Source organism: Gymnodraco acuticeps, unplaced genomic scaffold, assembly GCF_902827175.1.
Source record: "Gymnodraco acuticeps unplaced genomic scaffold, fGymAcu1.1, whole genome shotgun sequence".
Classification (NCBI taxonomy): Eukaryota; Metazoa; Chordata; class Actinopteri; order Perciformes; family Bathydraconidae; genus Gymnodraco; species Gymnodraco acuticeps.
The window spans coordinates 517310-538354 of record NW_022990299.1 but is presented as its reverse complement, the minus strand read 5'-3'; the positions used below and the strand labels follow the sequence as shown (position 1 = coordinate 538354).

The 21045-nt window shown below is 43.5% G+C and overlaps 1 protein-coding gene across 2 annotated transcripts in view; it reads right to left on the bottom strand.

Annotated features, from left to right (window-relative positions):
- Positions 1 to 6236: 6236 nt before the first annotated feature.
- The window catches only part of armc4 (armadillo repeat containing 4), a 40248-nt gene continuing 25439 nt past the window's right edge, over positions 6237 to 21045 (bottom strand). For both annotated transcript variants that reach the window (XM_034222626.1, XM_034222625.1), the window contains exons 16-21: positions 19528 to 19708; positions 19381 to 19442; positions 16903 to 17017; positions 13534 to 13722; positions 13101 to 13322; positions 6237 to 6528 (exon numbers count right to left, since the gene is read on the bottom strand). In XM_034222626.1, coding sequence (XP_034078517.1) covers positions 6412 to 6528; positions 13101 to 13322; positions 13534 to 13722; positions 16903 to 17017; positions 19381 to 19442; positions 19528 to 19708 — 886 coding nt within the window. In that variant the 3' untranslated portion in view covers positions 6237 to 6411. The remainder of the gene's footprint in view (positions 6529 to 13100; positions 13323 to 13533; positions 13723 to 16902; positions 17018 to 19380; positions 19443 to 19527; positions 19709 to 21045) is intronic.

Here is a 21045-nt window from a genome sequence, read left to right as displayed (position 1 = left end):
GAGTAAAAAGCTGATCCGTCGTTCCACGACCAGGACGGAATCCGCATTGTTCCTCCTCAATCTGAGGTTCGACAATCGGCCTGACCCTCCTTTCGAGTACCTTAGAGTAAACTTTCCCGGGGAGGCTGAGTAGTGTGATGCCTCTGTAATTGGCACACACCCTCTGATCCCCCTTTTTAAATAGGGGAACCACCACCCCGGTCTGCCACTCCTTCGGTACTGTTTCCGACTTCCACGCAACGTTGATGAGACGTGTCAACCATGACAGTCCCTCAACACCCAGAGCCTTCAGCATTTCCGGGCGGATCTCATCCACCCCCGGGGCTTTGCCACTGTGGAGTTGTTTGACGACCTCAGTGACCTCCCCCCGGGAGATTGGTGTTGATCCCCCGTCATACTCCAGCTCTGCCTCTAACATAGAGGGCGGAGTTGTCGGGTTCAGGAGTTCCTCAAAGTGCTCCTTCCAACGCCCTAACACTCCATCAGTTGAGGTCAACAACGTCCCATCCTTACTGTACACAGCTTGGATGGTTCCCTGCTTCCCCCTCCTGAGGTGTCGGACAGTTTTCCAGAACAACTTTGGTGCCGCCCGAAAGTCCTTCTCCATGTCTTCTCCGAACTTCTCCCACACCCGCTGCTTTGCCTCGGCCACGGATGAGGCTGCTGCCCTTCGGGCCTGTCGGTACCTTGCAACTGCCTCGGGAGTCCCCCGGGATAACAAATCCCTGAAGGCCTCCTTCTTCAGTCGGACGGCTTCCCTGACCACCGGTGTCCACCAGGAGGTTCGAGGGTTACCGCCCCTTGAGGCACCTAGGACCTTGAGACCACAGCTCCCCGCCGCGGCTTCGGCAATAGAGGCTTTGAACACCGACCACTCTGGTTCAATGTCCCCAACCTCCACAGGAATGCCCGAAAAGCTCCGCCGGAGGTGTGAGTTGAAGGCCTCCTGAACTTGGGCCTCCTCCAGACGTTCCCAGTTCACCCGAACTACACGTTTGGGCTTACCAGGTCTATCCAGAGGCTTCCCCCGCCACTCGACCCAACTCACCACCAGATGGTGATCAGTTGACAACTCCGCCCCTCTCTTTACCCGAGTGTCCAAAACATACGGCCTCAGGTCCGATGATACGATAACGAAATCGATCATGGACCTTCTGCCTAGGGTGCTCTGGTACCACGTACACTTATGAGCATCCTTATGTTCGAACATGGTGTTTGTTATGGCCAATCCATGACTAGCACAGAAGTCCAGTAACAAACCACCACTCCGGTTCAGATCAGGGGGGCCGTTCCTCCCAATCACGCCCCTCCAAGTGTCTCCATCATTGCCCACATGTGCGTTGAAGTCTCCCAGCAAGATTAAAGAGTCCCCTTCAGGAGCCCCATACAGGACTCTTTCCAGGGTCTCCAAGAAGGCCGTATACTCTGAACTGCTGTTGGGTGCATAAGCACACACAACAGTCAGAGTTTTCCCCCCCATAACCCGCAGGCGTAGGGAGGCGACCCTCTCGTCCACTGGGGTAAACTCCAACAAAGAAGCACCTAACCGGGGACTTGTGAGTATCCCCACACCCGCCCGGCGCCTCACACCTTGAGCAACTCCGGAGAAGAATAGAGTCCAACCCCTATCCAGAAGTAAGGTTCCAGAGCCGACGCTGTGCGTAGAGGTGAGCCCAACCAGATCCAACTGGTAACGCTCCACCTCCCGCACAAGCTCCGGCTCCTTCCCCCCCAGAGAGGTGACGTTCCACGTCCCCAAAGCCAGCTTCTGTCGCCCGGGTCTGGTCCGTCGAGACCCTCCGCTTTCACTGCCACCCTTCTGGCAGCGCACCCGACCCCATTGATGTTTCCCGTAGGTGGTGGGCCCGCGGGACGGAGAAGCGGAGGTGTTGCCCACGTTGCCTTTTCGGGCTGGGCCCGGCCGGGCTCCGTGGCAAGCCCGGCCACCAGACGCTCGCCGACGAGTCCTCCTTCTGGGCCTGGCTCCAGAAGGGGACCCCGGGCTTCCTCCGGGCCGGGTATCCTCACTTTTTGTATCGTCTTTCATGAGGTCTTTTGAACCAATCTTAGTCTGGCCCCTTGCCTGAGACCAATTTGCCATGGGAAACCCTACCAGGAACACAAGGTTCCAGACAACACAGCCCCCAGGTTCATCAGGGCACACAAACCTCTCTACCACGGTAAGGTGCTGGTTCTTCATAAATAATAATGATAATTCATTCTATTTAGGGGCGCCTTTCAAACCACCCAAGGACACCTTACAATTCATAACATATTCTTAGGAAAGGTTTTAAGACAGTACAAAGAATGCAGTCCGGGTGATGTTTTTTTATGTGTGGTGCAGATGAGAGAGCTGTCCAGAATGACACCAAGATGTTGTGTTTGAGTTCTTGATAATCCATTAAAACAGTAAAATACGTGTCTCCTGTTCACCAAAATATACCCATCTGTTATGGAAAAAGAAAGTATTCCAAATGTATTCTAAAAGTAATCTGCCACCGGTACCAGCGGGGATTGTTGTTAGCTTCTGATGCGCAGAAGAAAGATCTGGCCCACCCTATTTTTTACAGGCCCACCCTAAAGTACATTTCTGCCTACGCTACTGGCATGAATACTATCTTGTAGTCAAAAAGCATGCGTTCTTTGAGTACAGTACTCTGACAGAACATACAAATGGATTGCGATTGGAATTATTTGTTGCCAATATATATATATATATATTAATAAGTAGATAAAACATTAGACAAATCAATTCTGTGCTCAATACATTAATTTGTGTGTGTATGATTACACACAAAAAGCACACTAATAAACCACAGATGGGATTTGTGATCAAAAGAAATTATTTGTTGTATAATAGTTAGGATTGTGATGAAAATCTGGGATAACATAATGTAATGTTTAAAAAAGTAATTACAATCCTCATCCTTGTTATGTCCAAAGCCACATCTGACTTGACCAAACATTGGATTATTAATATATTTGAGACCTTTTTTGGAGACATTACTCTTGCACCCAGACACTGTGGTATTTGCCTACACATTTTCGCTGTTTATTTGTTGTCATTCCAGGTTGTTATTTGCACTTTACGGAAGGGAATGTCAGGATTATGGAGAAGAGACCTTGTGATGAGGATGCAGACCCAGTGGCGTGAGCATACTGTAATGATATAAAAGCTAATTTACAGATTGAGAACAGGAGCTGTGTTCACCCCCTCGTCCTCAGCTACCAGAGAGCGCTGCTCTCTGTTTGGATGGAGCTCTGAGAGGCCGCTTTGTATGTGCATGTTATTAATGGCAACATCGCAAGCAAATCCCGCTGCTGCTGCCACTGCTGTGCAACAGTTTGTGATTTTATATTAAAAAACGATCCTTAAACACTGAAGGGTAGAGAAAGCCACTTCTAATATTTGGAAAGGAATTTTACTGTTCATTAGTTTCTTTTATGAACATTTGCTGCTGGACGCTGGAGGAGATGAATCTTTAAAAAACTTCAAAAGAGCTGTTCCATTTTTAAACAATTGAGCTATAGTAGCTATAGTACTGCCTGACTGTAAAAATAAGCGATATATATATTTATGACTCTGTCCACCCAAAATGTGGACAGACTGTTTTCACCACTGCAGAACGGATTTCCACACATAAGTCTTGTGTGATGCATAATGAAAGTCCTTGACTGTGGTTGCATCCATCACTCTGACCTATGGGAAACCCCTTCAGGAGTCAGGACAGGGTGAAGAACAGGTCAACGGGGAGAACTGTTGAGGTACAGGGGTGTGGCAGATGCCAAGGCCCACCTCAAAACAAGAGCAACAACATCAGGGATATCCCTGCACTATTTCTATCCCTTCAGTGAAGCGATGAGAAGTATCAGATCTTAAACGGTGACCAGAAAGCCGGACGTAATTGCTGCCTCTGCCGAGGCGTGGAGGCATAACCTCTCATTTCTCGTGAATAATGTCCCTGTGTCGGACGTGCCAGTCAAAACAAGTGGCAGTTTCTGTTCTCAGAGGGTTTGTGGATCGGCTAATACACTCAACTGTGGCTTTATGACCGATGGGCCTGAGGGCCAGGCTCCTGAAACCAACTTCCTCTCGGCGTGTCCCCAGTGCTATGCTGGGTTTAATATCAGGTTCAGAAAGGATATTAAAGAACCGTTTCTTTAGAAAAAGTGTTGAACATTTGGCAAACCAACCATACCGAGTTCTAAGGCATGATGGGATGCCAATTTGCAGTTATTCTGCAAAAGGTTTCTTGTTTGCTTTGACATCAGGTTACTACAGAAAGCCAACAGTTACCCTATATGACTACAACACAGTAGAATTGAACGTCCAAATTATTCAACATGCAGGATTAGTGAGAGGATGAGTTTAACATTTTGTCAAATGTATTTATACGCTCTTCGTCCAAGAGAGAGATGATAAACTCAAGATCATATTTGTGTCATATCTCTGAAGCCCATTATTTTTGTTTTGTCCATATACAAAAATATATTTAAAAAAGACCAATAATTGATGTACAAATATGAGATAAATATTGTATTTTATATTATATATTATTAAATTAATCCAACTTTTGGAAGCAAAGCAGATAATCTGTTCCAAAAAATGTTGATATATTCCTTTAAACTCTTCAAGAAACTAGAAACAGGCTTAATTTCATGAGAAATTAGATAAATATACAAGCATGAAGAAAAAAAACATCTGCATGAGAAAAGGAAACTTTGTGCAGCGCTCAAAGAAGAAAACAATGTCTCCCTCTTTGTTTGTTTGAATTGACTAAATCCTTTCCCTTTAAACAGTATCACATTTGACACTGGGTATGTCGCAGAGGTTATAAAGCTAGCTGCATGGAATTAAAGAGCCATTAATCATTGTGAGTTTATTTGCTCTGAATGATTCGTAGACAGTGGCTTCCTTCAGCTCCTAGTTACGTTTTTTTCTCAGGGAAGTTGCTTCTTCAGAGTTCTCCGCCATACGCGCTCTTCCACTGACCCCTGCTTACAGCTGGTTGTGTTTAAACTTCAAAGAGTGATGAAGATTTTCAACCACATATTTTCAATGTTTTGCTAATTTTCTATCTTAGCACGTGGCTGATATTAATGATGAACGTCCCATGGGAGTTTGTGGCAGCCTCTGTGGTTGGGTGCTGAGCATCTGAGCTAACCGGGACCAGGACAATGGGATCAGAGAGACAAAGAGGCTGACAGACACGCGAGAGGGCAGCGGCGGCCAAAAGTATTTGACTGAAACCTGCTGTGCAGAACGCTGTCAAGCCTGACATGGCCTGTTTATAATAAACAAGAATAGAAGACAAAATAATCAGATGAAACCGGATCAGCTGCAATGACGTACGCACACAGACATCATTACTGTGGCATTGTCTAAATATGTGCAGTGTAGAATAGCCTTTAAAAAAGATATTTAGCAACACAAATAATTACTTTTTGGAAAAAGCACAGCAATTTTCTGCATTTTCCAAAGTAAATCCTTCATTACATAGTTGTATTGTCGATGCATGCAAGTGCTTTGCTAGCGAGATGATCACAACTGGCAAAATATATCCAACATTTTAGTTTTTACTGACAAAATAATAAGCTAGTTTAAAATAAATACCCTAAAAGAATGTCAAATTAGATTAAATAAATTGCAAGTAATGTGGAAAATCCTGATTCATTCCTCTAGTCTACATAATATATTTTGTTGAGACAGGACAGAGTTTTATATTCCTAATTGTTATAGTTGTGTTTTTACCATTTATCATTTAATTAAAGTGTTCTTATTTTGTTCATGTGGTTTTTGTACAGAACATTTGTGCAGTATTCCGAGCTGGTGAGTAACTGTGTTTTAATGTCTCACTGCAAGGACAGAAGTCTACAGACTGCATTAGATGCAGATGTGGATCTTGTTTAGATATTGAGGTCTTGTGTGGATTACTTACGGAATGTGACTGCAGAAAACGTGAGAGTTTCACGCTGAACAACGTACGGGGTATTTGGCGTGAGATCAAACATTAACAAGAAGTGTTTATTTTTATTATCACAGTCAGAGAGCGAGGTTTATACGTAATTTATATCAAATGAAATTGATAGAAATGTATTTGTTTTAGGAAGAAACATTTCTTCCTAAAATGTTTGTATGAACTCGTGATGAGGTAGTTGAAGTAAACACGGAGCTCTGGATAAAAATGTGCCCGCTAGAACGGAAGCAGGCACGCAAATAAATACACACACATCAGTCAAGACGGAACATTTTATTTGAAACCTTTGTCACATACAACATATTCAGAACACTTGTGGTAGTTGTTATACATTTTGAAGGTAAGTGTAAAATAAGGTACAACCAGACAGATTCTTAGGTAGGTTTTTGAGCAGTCCCTGTTAGATTTCCAGGGATGCTGTGATCATCGACTGTCAATTAAATAACACAGCCTTCCTATTAGCCTGGGCCAGGAGTCGGATGTTGCGCACGCAGCCAGCAGCAGCCTCCTGGAGCATATCTTCATCAGAGCCCATGATGTGGATGAGTGGCTGCAGGGGTACAAAGGACAGAGTTTACAGTTGGCAGCAGGAACAGAGGACCCGGTTGGATGTTACCAGCCTATTAAATAGGCGATGTCAGTGGGTATAGATAGATATTATGGGTTAAAGGGGCATTGTACACATACTAGCTGGTTTTATCACAAGGAAAGATGGAACAAAACAAGACAACAAAGTGTTTTTTATGACACGATAAAAGGCACAAGTCAGGTAACATGGTATACATAGCAAGATACTCAATAAAGGGTGGAGTTTGGGGTTAGTCAAAAGATGGAAAACCAAACGCAGGATTCACGCCCATGAGGCTTCTCTTGGTGTTACGTAGGACGCCAACAAAGTGTTTAACTTCATTTTACAAGTTATTTTAACCCAAACCCAAATCCTTTCGTAAATCTAGTATTTGCGTTGCCTAAACATAGATAAGTTGTTATGTTCTTTTTTGTGTTCAAAACATAACATTTCATTCAGTTTTACAACTGTGGTGCGGTTCTTTTTAATTTTAAGTTTCAATCGGCAACGGTACGTGCAGTGTGGCCCATCTGAAGCATTAGAATAGTAGTGATAAACATTGATAGCGCATATTTAAAAGGCTGATATTATTGGAAATGGATGCACCAACAATCCAAAAGAATCATCATTTTCCAACAGTGTCCTAATTCACCTTGAATCCTAAATAAAGTAGCTTTCTGCACATGTTTTGTTAGCGGACGTCCCTGCACACTACCACTAGCATATCCTTCAAAGATATGGCTGTGCAGCGACAGTGTAAAGCTGCACATGGTCCTCTTTGTGTGTGTGTGTATTCAGTGTGTGTGTGTCCAACTTTACCCTTCCAAACCATGCCTCAGCAAAGGGGTTACAGCTGCGAGCGCACATGCTTCTGTAAGTTTGTTCAGATGAAAGTCGTGCAGGGCAGGCTCGACATTAAAAACCTGAGCATGAACCACACCACTTGACAGCCTTTTCCACCGCTCTAAAGGTCAGATTATATCCGACTATTAGTGGCTTGTGTAATGATCTCGTTAGATCTTATTGCAGAACAAGGTTTGCGCTCTAAAGAAACCTCTATCTTTGGAGGTTCATTTATTGGGTCCATAAAACTGAACATTTAAAGATTTTAAAGGGTTATGCAGAAACAAGCAAAAAGAAACACACTGGATATATGGAATACCACCATGAGTTTTGGAGGTTTATTCTTGTTTTATCTGCAGCAAAATCACTATGTTATGTGTGTGGGCGGCTGTGAGGTTGAGTTAAAATATAAGTAAATGTAAGCGTAAATACTAAATGGGTGAATCTAAATTCGTTCAGTGTGTGCTTCTGGGTAAAATCACAACGGTGCGCCACTGAGGTTTCCTAAGCCACACTTGCAATTATTTTGTATGCTCTTGTTTACATCCATAATGAACCAACGGCAACATTACATCCCTCAACTAAGCACTTAAGGACTCCCCGCTCCTCAACATAATGAAGCTTTGATAAATACAGTTAGTGCTGAGATGTCGGAGGCACTTTTAAGCGCCATATATCAATGCCTTGTGGAAAGAAAAAAGGATTTAGAAGAAGATTTCTTTCACAAAGCAACAGGCTTACAAGTGGTGTTCAAACACTGTCAGGATTGTTTCCCTGGTTTCAGCGCAGCAATGCCACATCCCTGTTGATCCTGAGCAACCCCGAGCACAATATGTAGACTGTCACCATCAGAGGAACTCATCCAAGAACTAAGCCCCTTTAAAACCCTCATCCAGCCACTGATAAAATGATCCTAAAAGCTTCTGGCTAATCTCCATTTTCTCAATTTCTCTCCCTCTTAGTCAAAACTCTCCCATCCTGTCCAGCACTGGCTCCTACCTCATCTGTATCCGGCTGATCAGTGCTACAAACGTGAGAATCTATTTCCTCTCAGTTATCATTGTGTTCATGTATGCATGTCAGAGCAGAGCCGAGGCTGACCCTGACCCTTCTCCGTATTACACACAAACCTTAAACGCCTCTCGGCACATTTGTGTGGTTAGCAAACCGCCAAAGAAGAAGCCGAGTGAAGACATTCCCAGGATTTTCAGCACAAAGATAAACAGTGTAAGGAAAACAGATGAAAGCTGAGGTGAGCCAGCTTGTGTGCGTGAGCATGAAAGGGCTGTGAACCTAAAGTTTAAGTCCAGCTGAAAAACTGAGAAAAAGAATATGCTTCCTCCTGATTATCATCACATTATTTTGTGGGAAAAGGAATGCAGCATTACAAGATGTACGCTCTTCTGAAAACATTTGCTTTTGGGGTTTGATATGACTTTTAAATAGCATCCAAAACACCTCCAAAAGCAAACTTACGTCCTCTGAGTCCAGAAAACATGCAGCCCACTAAACAAGCCTCTTTTGTGGAAAGAGAGGATGCCTGAGAAGTGCCAGAGGCAGCGTTTTTGCCAACCTCATAGCATGTTATTCAGACGTCGCCAAATAAGGTCTCCCGAAGCGCGCAGCTAGGCTAGGATAAGCGTGTCTCTCTTTGCGGCCCTTTTCCTAGCTCGCTCTTTCCCCCCCAGCTGGGATCCCGAGGAATATAATACGCCACTTGTTGGATATTGCCTGACATGAACACTTGCCCGTGTTTGAAAAACTAAATCGTGAATTTTTGAGGTTTTTGCACTTCAGAGAGCTCCAGTGAGTCCTGACCTCCAAGAAGGGAGCCGCGGAACACGCTCCCCCCTCTGGCTAAAGGGAGGGGGGTGAAGTCTGGGAGGACTTGTTGCATGTGTACACGCACACCTTATCGCACAAGGAGGTGTCGCGGTGTTAAGTGCGCTGTGTTGCACCACGGCTGCCTGCAGGTTTTGTAAATTCCCATGTGCCAGGTCTGACAGCCATTATGCCCCCCCCCCCCCCACACTGTATCCCAGCATTCCCATGTTCTAGACTCCACTGAGGAGGCAAACAGCACAAACAGACAGCAGTGTTTAGCTGGGCTCAGGGGAAGTTGGTGAGGGAAGTCAAAGTAAACAACATTCCCTGCAGCCTCCAGCGAGCCAGAGACTGTTAAGTTGCTTTTTCTGTGTCTCTAAAGAGGAAGACGAAGAGGAGGGTGGGCTGCTCTCAAATCAATGACTTTAAGGGGAAACTTCAGTCTGGACTAACCTGTCATATCACATGGCAGATGAGAATTAAAATGTTATTATTCATTCAAAAATGATACATTTTATTGTCAGATCAAGTCTGAGATGTCCCTTGCATCACAGCAGCTCCGTTTGAGACAGAAACATGTGGATAGTTAAAAAGACTTTGGAGGATATTAAAAATCCTTGCAATTGTAATAAAGATTTCTCTCCAACAAACTGCCTCTTTCAAAATGGGAGGGGCGGGGTGTTTGTTTTGTAAGTGAGTGGGGATGCAATAGTATGCGATGACACCATTTTATTCATCAACTGCTTGTTGTTTTATCTCTTTCGATGTTTCTTTCATTAATTAATTTATTATTCTTTGCATTTTTTCAACGTATTTCTTTTTTATTTTGAGGGGGTGGATGAAACTTTGAAAAATGTGGAAATGCTTAATGTTAAGTATTCAAATCCCCACTCACTCAGTGAAATACACTTTTAAAAAAAGAAAGAAACATGGGGCGGACATTTAACGTTACATTACAATTATTAAAGAAGATATGTTCAAGAGCCTTTAACATACATCTGGGTGTTTAACTGATTTGATGGTAACAATTCATATTCACTGTATTTGACATGGTTTGGGTCGGAGACAGTGTTCCAGACTCAATATTATGGTGGGTTGATTCATAGTGTTTCTCAAACCTACAACCATTAGCAGATTTTCATTTTGTTTTACATTATTAATAATAGAAATCTTGTGCCTGTGAAACATAAAGAACGTGGCTCGACATTTCTGGTCCAGGCGTGAGGGAGAGATAATTTAGTTAAAGGCTCTAAAAAGTTACCCTCCGTTGATCTCAAAAACATGGTAGTCATAACAGAGCCGCCCGTGTATCATCTGCTCACCACAACCTGAAGTCATGTTACACGCAAAGCGGAGGGTAGGAAACCGTAGAAGTAAACCTGTGATGCTCTGCTTGCTTTTTTATTCCTTCCCTTACATTTGATGTCATTTTCGGCCCCCCCACAGCCTCACTGTGCACTTTCACTCCTGAAGTCACACGGTGTGGGAGAGAAAAAATAAATAAAACAAACACTAACCGCGCCGGGGCAGAAGTGTGCTCATGGCAACAAAAGTGCAAAACGTTTTTCTCACTTACATTAGCAAAAGCCTCAAATACATGCCACGACTTGGCAAACGCCGCGCACTGGAATACCTTCAGTTGAAAATTACCAATAATTACCATCCGCGTTTTGTAATTTTCATCAATTTACTTCAGAAAATCTTTTTCTCATGAAAGAGCCTCTTTAATACAAATAGCTGGCTGAAGCTGTCTACAAGGATTGATGGTTTCAGCAAAAGTCCTTGTGGAAGTGCTGTAAAGCGCAGGGGGACGGCATGTTGATTTTGTACATGAATAAAACTGTGAGATACCAAGAGTGGATGTCAAATCCAACGGGGAGGGTAATTCATCTCTCAGCTGAAAAATTCTCTTTTCCCTGTTATGTATTTCCTGTGAGAACGAGCACCTGAATCCCTTTTCTCTAACAAAATCCGATCTGAGAGGATATTGACAGAAAAGTTTAGGAAACAAAGAACCTGTTTGGTGGTGTCCAAAACAAATGAAAGTGAGGTTCAAACTCAGAATGAATTGATTCTGGACCAAATTGGAAGGCTCTGGAAGGAGACGACCACTGATGTGTTTTCCAGTGTGAAATACTTTCTTTTCAATGCATGATTTCCTCTGTGGATCTTAAGGGAGCAGGCTATACACCATTAAGTGTGCTAGACAGGAAAGTAACTTTCTAAACCAACGTTGGAGTAAGCGAGACCTTCGCCCGTTTGGAAACCGTATACTACACGTGGGTGAACATGTTTTGAAAGCTTCTCAGTGGCAACGAAAAAGCTCTTTGAAATATGGTTGCAATAATAAAAGAGGCAGTCACACAGGGCTGTAAATTAGACACGGGGCGCTTTATCAATCCTCGATAAACCTATTCAGAACCACTGGAGATATTGTTTTAACACATTCTGTCTACGAGTCGCCTGTATATCATGAAGCAGAGCATTACAGTATGGAGAAGATTGACATGCTCTCACACTGTAATGTTTCCTCCGGGGTCAGGCAGGTATCAGACTGAACAATGAGGCTGCCTGTGTTTCAATGTCTGAGATTAAGAACAAATGCAATGCTGCTGCACTTACGTGGCCTTTGGTAATTAAGCTCTTTAAAAGTCCAAAAATAAATTATGAAGTGGTGTTGCAACTCCTAACTGGTACATAAACTCGGAGAACGATTAAAGAGGGTGGTAATACTCGCATTTGCACACACTCACGCCCATACAAATACTAGAGTTTCGAAAATAGACACACACTGGGAGCAAAAAAGGAAGGCATGTCCAGTTTTTGTCGTGGCTCGAACTACAAAAAGCATTCAGCTTAACGACTTTTGCAAATTGGACATAACTGTTTTGGAACACCCAATGTTCAGTCCAGCTACCAATTATAGCTGGTGTTGAACCACATTCACGATAACAGCAGATGAAGCTAAAGCACACCATTTAATGAACATGGGAAAAATAATTCTGGCTGCAATGGCATAACCACTTCATAATATATATCGCAGTTGTTAACTGGGGGGAGCACGGTGGCCACAAAGAGATTTCTCATGTGAACGTTTTTTTATGTGAAACATGATTGAATTATAGAATAAGATAGCAATGTTTTCCCAAAATGCTGAAATATGGGAAAATTATCATCTGCGACAAGACATCAGTTACAGAGAAATCTTAACATAAAATCTCCACATCACTGTCAGAGGCAAACATAAACAGTCTCTGGAGCGGAGCATGGAAACAGCCTGACAGGCTTGTACGTTAGACAAAACAATACTTGTTTCTCTTTTGGAAGAACTTGACACAACTGGAGTGAAGAAGAAAGCTGACGGATGTAGCTTTTAGAGTCGGAAAAAAAACATTGTTCCCTTGTAGCCTTGAACAGCTCCGACCCCACTCTTTGGCGTGAACCATATCGCTGCTGCATTCTACCCTGATGTCCAGGAACAGCCCTTAGCAACAGTTACCCCAAGCTACAGCCCTTTGACTTGTGTTGTAATGGCATCTAGGGTCTACCGGAGAAATGGCACTGCGCACACACTGAGCTGTTTGCTTTTCTGAATTCCCATGACGGCTAGAAAGTGGAGTCATGTTTCCGCCGCCGAATAAAACCCCACTTTGTTTCTGCTCCGTCGGTCAAAGGCTCTGAAAATAGTCGCAGCCTTTCAAAGTTTATTACTCAGTGTTTTTCACACATCGCTAAAACAAGGGTGACGGTACGCCAAAGCACATTTTCCTCAATGTAATTATGCCAGATATAGTCTTGAAATCACCAAACAAAGTAGAAATAAGTACTCTGAAAATAAGCTACCAAAAAAGCTGAAGTAATGAGTCGTGAATCCATCTACCACTGACCTTGACCACCCCTTTCTCGTGCATGGTGATGCAATTGTTGGGGTCCTTGGACAGCTGGTAAAGGGCCATAGCTGTGCTCTGGTGGACTTTCTTGTCTTTTGACTTGAGGTAACGCACCAGGGGGGCCACGGCGCCAGCATCACCGAAAGACGCCCTGTTGCTGCCCCACATGCAGCAGTGACCAATGGCCTCAGCAAGGTGGCGACGGAGCCTGTCATCAGTCTGCGAACAGGAGAACAGGATGCTATTGGCCCCCGGAGACCAGTCTTTACAATGTACAGAATAACAAGCTCTACTACAGCTCTGCAAGAGGCTCCTGGCAGAATCCAACTATGTTTTTCTCATTAGCGGGGTATTTGTTTATTGACAGTAAGTGCAGTGTTGTTGAATAGTAAAACCTTGTTGTTTGTCTCCAGCAGTGGGGTGCACTTACCGTGTTAGTCTGCTTGGCGAGCAGCGGGACGACCCCGTGATCCGTAAGGACGGCCAGGTTCTCCTTGTCTTTGGCAATTTTGGCGATGGCGGCGCAGATGCTTGCCAGGACCTCGTTGTTTGTTGACTTCAGCAAATTAACAATCAGTTCCAATCCACCGACGAGGGAGCGCACCATTTCCCCTGCATCCTATAGTCAGAGAGTCTGTTATTAGCCTAGGCTCTGTCAAAATGAGCAACAGGGATGACGAGGAGGGAGGAAGTGTAATGAATGGGGGAAGAGGAGAGGCATGCCAGGGGTATTTGAAAAAAGGCATAAAAAACAAAGAACACTGAATAAGTACAAGCAAAGTATTTACATAAGGGAACACTCAAAGTGCCATTAGTGCTAAATAGCAAGTATACCTATCTTTATATATGTAAAAACAACAACAACCGCTCTTACAGCACAACTGTGTTGTGGATTTGGGCGAAAAAGCAACACGTTTCACATCTTTGTTAACCTCTACTTGTCATAACGAACATGACACATAGAATTTAGAGCTTAGAAGTGACATTTGAAACGCTCGCCTCAGACAGACACACACAAGGCCTCATGGTTTGAGTTCATGGCACCAGATGGTACCACTGGACTCTCAGCCACTTTTGAGGCAATGCCTACCAAACCAACAGGCTGGTGGGGCGTGCTGAGGGAACCACAGCGGAAGAGCTGGAGGAGGCACTGGCTGCAGTATGGCTTGGCACATCAGGCCGCTGTTTAAAATCAGAAATCACCAAATCGCCAACCATTGGAGAATACATGACCGTGGCCGAGTCTGTGATGTTCAGCTTTGAAAATAGAACTGAAATGTTCCCAGAAGCATACAATTATGGATGCAAATCATAAAGCAGGCGTATTTTTAGTCCATTTCAACATCAATCAGCATGATGTATGGCCGAGCATTTGTTACATGCAATGTTCTTCATTCTATAAAGTAAGGGATTTCTTCAAATTCAGCACGGACAAGAAGCAGTGCATGATTTACAGTTTCAGTGTAGAGGTACTTTTGGAGACCTGGGTGCACAGACAGAGAGCTCACAGCCGAGAGCTGGGCCAGGGTCATCACAGGGCCCTGTGATGGCGTGCCAGAGGGTGAGCCATGTGTGCAGTGCAGGGTAGAGAGAGGGGTGCCGGGGCCAAGAGCTGACCCCCAGACTCACAGGAAGTCTTTCCTCAGGAATACTGATGACGGCTGGCCGGGAGTCCCTGCGACAGAGGAAGCTCTCTCAAGCCACCAGCTGCGATAGACTAGCCAGAATCTCTTTCATGGCCTGGAAGGGCCCCCAGATCTGAAAACCGCAACATTATGAGGCTGCACACGGAAAGGCCTTTCTCACTATCCTCTCACTCTCTCCTCCTCCTCTTACCCAAGGATGAAATGAAATAGAAAACACATATCTGCTGTGCGTGATCTCATGCTAAGCCAAGCTCAGAATGGCAGACGCGTGCCCTGACCTTTTCTCTGAAGCAATCAGGCTTCTATAACATACATGGCTATAATGTCAAGGAAAAATAAATCAAGCACCTAAATGCACCTCTGCGTCCTGGCAAATTAATTATACACCCCATTACATACGATTGGGATGGTTCTACTTCCTTGATTGGAGAATAAAGATAATTGAATGATTCACTACTCTTGACAGTATACTTATGGTGTGTGAGTTTAGGTTGTGGACCTGTGGGCATCAGGAAGAGCATCTATCTGTGGAGGCAGTACAGTATGGAGCATCCAGCAGATGCATTTATACCACGGCTCTCTCATAAATCCACTATGGAACTGCTAACACAAACCACATGGGGTTTTTATCTAAATAGCGGCTGCACCGAAGCAGCTGTATCAGGTTCCTCAACTCCACGGGCCGAGAGCACTATTTAGCCTTTGTCATTGCCCCCGTCCCAGAAAAATCACCCAAAAAGCATGTTCATGAATTTCCCCTCAAAATTGGCAAACTGACATCCAGACAAACATTGTCAAACTTTGTTAGCGCTCAATGGTGGACCCGCAGACCCACCATATGGTTGCCATGCATCATTTTTGCTATACTTCTAGGCCAGAGTAAAAACCCAGACCCCCATAGACACCTGCCTGGGCCCAACTGTTTAAATTAACCCAGATTGTCCCACTGACATGCTGTTTACCTTAATCACTGCGATAATCTATTAGAACAACATTACGTTTGTAGTTGGGAGTGCTCAGGGGATCAAAGACCTGCTAATGTGTAACATAAATTAGAGTTGACGGACTAGGGTAAAGGACTCTAATTTTCATATTGCTCGTGTGTAGGAACAGTTCCCCACTGATTTAGCATTGAACTCCTGCAAACATGCTGATTCAAGATGGTCCGTTTAAAGTCCGGATTTTGAGGGGAGACAGGAGGATTGCGGTTGACTGTCCGCAGCTCTCCTATCTGACCCTGTCAATATGGCATCTCCGGTGTAATGAATAATGTATTGTGTATGTAATGTCCTGTGTATGTCACAATCAGCTGTCTTAGGAAGTCATCCTTGCATCCCCCCCGTTATGTTTTGTTTAGTTGTTTGTTGTTACATGTTTTGTTGTATGTTCTGTTATCTGGAGCAATGTCTGTTTATTTTATAACTGAAAAATTAAAATATTAAAAAGAATTAAAAAAAGATGGTCCGTTTAAAAAAAAAGTATCTAAATCGATGCATATGAGTCCGAGATGTCGTCTTTCTCATTTAACGTCCTCTCTTTCCTATCGAAATTACCCATAATGCAACTTGACAACAAAACATTTCAAGTGTGTCACGGAGTCGTTTTTCTTATTTAAGTCTATATGTGTAGTAAGTATTATTGTCCATGTTGTGGGTTTTGTATTTATTTATTTATGAAAAAACATGTTTTAGAAAAGCGCTTTCACTGAACTTGTCTCGTACCCTATGCTGTGTGTCGATTGTGAATCTCTGTAACTGGTAGCATGTTGAGGCAAGATTTTCAGCGGGGAAATCAGAAGCCACGCCACAGGATATTACTGAGCCTTTCTCCTTGCCTGCTTCCCAATTCACAGATCTCAGTGTGCCAAGGAGGCTTCTCTGCTTCATATTAGCCCGAAGTTCATGTAAGCCCCCTCTGACACAGCTCTGCCCCCGCTAACCTCCCAGCAGCAGCAGCAGCAGGTTGGAGGGAGAGCTTAGGAGAGCAGCATGGTGATATAAGCGGGCTTCAGTGTTGTGAGTAGGATAATTCTGAAATGACACAAACCCTGCAGACCTCTTTGATTTAGAGGCTATAATCCATCTGCCTTAGGTGTGCTTCACTCGCAGAGAGAGGACAGGGGCTGAAAACAAATGTACTTCACTGTACTGTACCTTTGCATTGTTAATGCATGGACAAAGGGCCCATGCAGCGCTGGATTGCACTTCTGCACTGGGGTTTTTCAATAGGGACCACACCAGGCGGACTCCATCAAGCTGGTCGATGATTCTGTTGGATGAAAGAGACAGGAAGTAGTGTGAGAAGGGAGGAAGAAATCCCCCAAAAATGTTGCTTTTTGGTTGTAATTTTCTGCTTGAATGATTGTGTGATCATCCTGATCATGTTTGTTTCTCAGAGCTTTGGCTGTTTTAGCCTGGCCTCCAGCAGGCTCAACTCAACTTCAGCCAAGTAGGATCAAAACATCGATCAATTTCAGAGTTGGCTTTTCATCACGACTTGCCTTCAGCCCTCCTCCCTCCTCAGTTCCTCTCCAGGACTGAAACCCACCCACTGTCTGCTCGCTCAAATCCCTCTCCGTGGAAAAGCTCAATGGGCCAGGGGTTAACGCACATACATCTGCACATATAGTGCTTCATACATAGATATAAATAGTAGCCGAGACAAACTTACACTTTATGTTGGTGGCTTGTTTTTCAACCAAAACCAAAAAGAGGACCTCCTTCCAAATCAAACAGAGCCACAGACAGGTCGCTCTATATTTCATGAGGTCTGAGTGAAGTTTACTTAGGCATGAACTGTATTTCATGTCGTATACATGACTGTAGTCAAAACTGCAGTCAGGGTCTGGGAACCCAAATAATTACAACACAGTGCACCCGTTGTCTGGTATAAATAACATGTAACGTGTTCCCCATGTGTGCGTCCACCAACAAGGCGGACATTGAATGCTGTCATAATTACTTAAACACTCCCTAATCACTGTATCTCCGTGACTGGCAACGAGCGAACACTCATCATCAGGGACGTCCCTTGCGCCATCTGTCTTCCGTTTGCACATAAATCAGTCTGCAGGGATCATAACATCAGATTCCAGTCTGCAGGGCCTCCTAAATCCGGGCCGAAAACAAAAGTGAAGCGTCACATCATCGTCCAAAACAGCTCCGTCCAAAACAGCTCCGTCTTCCCATGAAGCAGGTATGAAACAGATTAGCAATGAAGTCGCAGCTGACAGTGATGGATTTAGAGGAGGAGACCACAAACCCAGGAGGCATAAAACAATGTGTGTTCACTCTTGTAGCTACACAGGATTCACCGAAGGAAGTGCTCTGTCATTAACCACACACTGCCTACTGCTTGAGAATGAAAACAAACACATGCGTGTTTCATGGGAAACATGAAAGTGACCGTTGTTTGTTTTGGGCTTTCGGTAGTTATGGATGAGTTTCATCAGAACCATGATGAGAGAATGATTGTGCTGATCAACAGGAGGTATTAGAGAATAGAGCTTCTTTTGGTAAAAATGAAGTCATGTTAACAGACAAGAATATTGTAGCTTACTTTGTGGTGTCATGCATCATCATATTTGTTAGCTAGCCAAATACCGTCTAATCACTGTGAATCTGGAAAACAGTGTTTGGTGGGAGGCGAGCAGGAAGCAATCAAAAATGAGTTATGTTAATTGCTCAGCAAACTACTGTACACATACATGTCTCAAAATAAGCCATCGCCACAAAACATACACTACATGCAAGCAGGCGTTGAAATAAGAACGTTCTGTTTACAGCGGAGTGTGAAGGCTGAAAAATGACAAGGTCTGGCTTAAATATACATAACGTGAGAAAACACGGAGAACATGATGAACCACCGTAAAACACTTCTCGCCTTGTGTGAAGTTTACCACAGTTGGTTTCTGTATTTGACATGATTCTCTTTTTATTGAGCCCCTTGGTTTTTTTCATCCAAACAAATGTAATAGGCTCATATGGTAGCATTAACAGCTAGCTTACAATGTAAACTCCAACATTAGGTCGTATGTGTGTCCAGTTCTAATTAAGAAGTGTTGTGTAGTGCATAACAGCCTTGTAAAAGCAATGAGACACAGATGGAAGGTCCACAATGTTCTGAAGTAGTGAGGGCGAGGTTAAATTAAGTTGGCTCTGGACTGTGGTTCGCTGTGTTTTCCCAGCCATGAACTCTTGGACAGGGAAGGGCGTTAGGTATGTTTGTGTGACCAGCTCAAGTCCCGACATAGACCACAAAGCTATAGTAAAACACCACAACCATATTTAACTTAGCAGGTACAATAAACAAAGCTTCTAAAAGATGTCATTAAGCTGGGGATAGAAGACAAAAGTACCTGCATGATTACAAATTAAAAGAACATAGATTTCTTTAAGCATGAGCCCATGACAGGTTAATTATACCGTGTTTGGATCAAGTAATTGGTGTCATTCCCTTGTCAAAACATTTGACATAAATATGCGGCCAAGAATAGGGATTTGGAGGTAATTCAGTAATGACAGTGAGCAAGCCACTAATGATATTTGAAGAGACACCTCACATGGGGCTGTTTGCCTTGTGTAAAGTGTAATAAATGGAAAATAGCTAGTTGGATGTAAGGTGACACTTACGCCATGTTATCCATATCCGTAGCACAGGCACCCACTGCGTTGGTTACATTCACAAGCAGCGCCTAGAAAAAAGACAAATAAAAAGTACATCAATCAATATAATATGGTTAAAAGATAAAATGGCCATTATGCAATCATTCAACATGCCTGATTAGTTCCAGTGAGCAGATTCACAAGCGATTTGATGCCTCCACACTTGCGGATGATGGCCTTGTTAGCAGGTATCCGGGCGAATTCTCCCACAGCTCCCACTACATTTACCAGAACTTCTTCAGGCTGATCTGTCAGCAGGCCAACCAGGGTCTCCATGGCTTTGTACTCCTGAAACCTGTCAAGAGTGGAACAAAGGGGAATTAACCAATCAATTCACATTGATTTGTTAGGTGTATTACAATAACTGATAGATGTTAACGAATAAGAAAGAAGAAGAAGAGTCCGCAGCGATGTTAGTGTTTGAGGCTGTGCTATGAACTAAATGTTGACATTAGCATGGTATAGCTTACTTTTTCTACTACTTTGTACAATGCTAACATGCTGATGTTAACTAATAGACAATGTACAAGGAGCAGGTCACAATTTCAAAACAAACCTAGACAGGGTGAGCAAGACCCTGACGCAAAGGACCATGTCGACCTTTTAGCATAATCTGTTAGCATGCTAGCATTGGCTAATTAGCAATAAACACAGTACAGCACGCACTTTTTTTTTAATACGGTGTTTAAAAATAAAGAAGTGGACAAAAAAATACCTGGAGCTAGAGAAAAAGTGGTTTAATGCATGTGAGCAATATAATGGCAATCAAATCAATAGTTAAACAGACATTTCACTCAAAACCCCAAATGGCAACCATAGTTGCATACATGCCAACCTTTCCAAATCGAAAAGAGGTAGGTTTGCGCGCGGCAAATGTGCACGCCCAAATTAGGTAATCAGAAGAAATGGAACCCCAGTAATTACATGTATAAACCATGTATTTAACATATATTGCATCATTTTATGCATTTTTCAGAAAAGTGGTAGTTTGGTAAACAGTGACATCAACGACATGTTTGGTCTGTAAAATGCCCGAAAAGTAAAATAATGGGAGATAAATATCCCAAAGTCTCCACATTTTATTATATTTGTAATGTGTTTCTGGTCCTCTTTCAGTTGAGACAGTGTAGATGAAGGATGCTTCAGGAAAAGACCAAACACTGGATGTCTTTCAGTCGCCAACATGTGTTTTCGAGACACTGATATTAACGGGGAAATCCTGCAGGACCCAAATGCCTCGTCTCTGTTCATTTGGGAGTGATTACCCGTCAGACCCATGGATGTATAATAGGTCAGACCCGGGGGTGCAGAGGAAAGACAGCGTTAGCCCCGGTCTGCACGTTGTTTCTCTTTCAGAAACACAGAGGACTGTTTGTATGATGCGATCACAGACACGCTGCAAACGGTGTCCGCCAAAAGTCGAGTCCAGTTTTCTATGTAGTGTCATTTTTATTTGTTATAGTTTGGGAAGATTGAAAATCGGTAGGGAAAGCCAGCTAAGTCGGTAGGCAGTAGAAACATGTCAAAAGCGGTAGACTACCGCCCAAATCGGTAGGGTTGGCAGGTATGTAGTTGGCACTCAATAAAATGCCCAAAGGAAAAATGCTGCTAGATAAAAAAAGTCAGGGGATT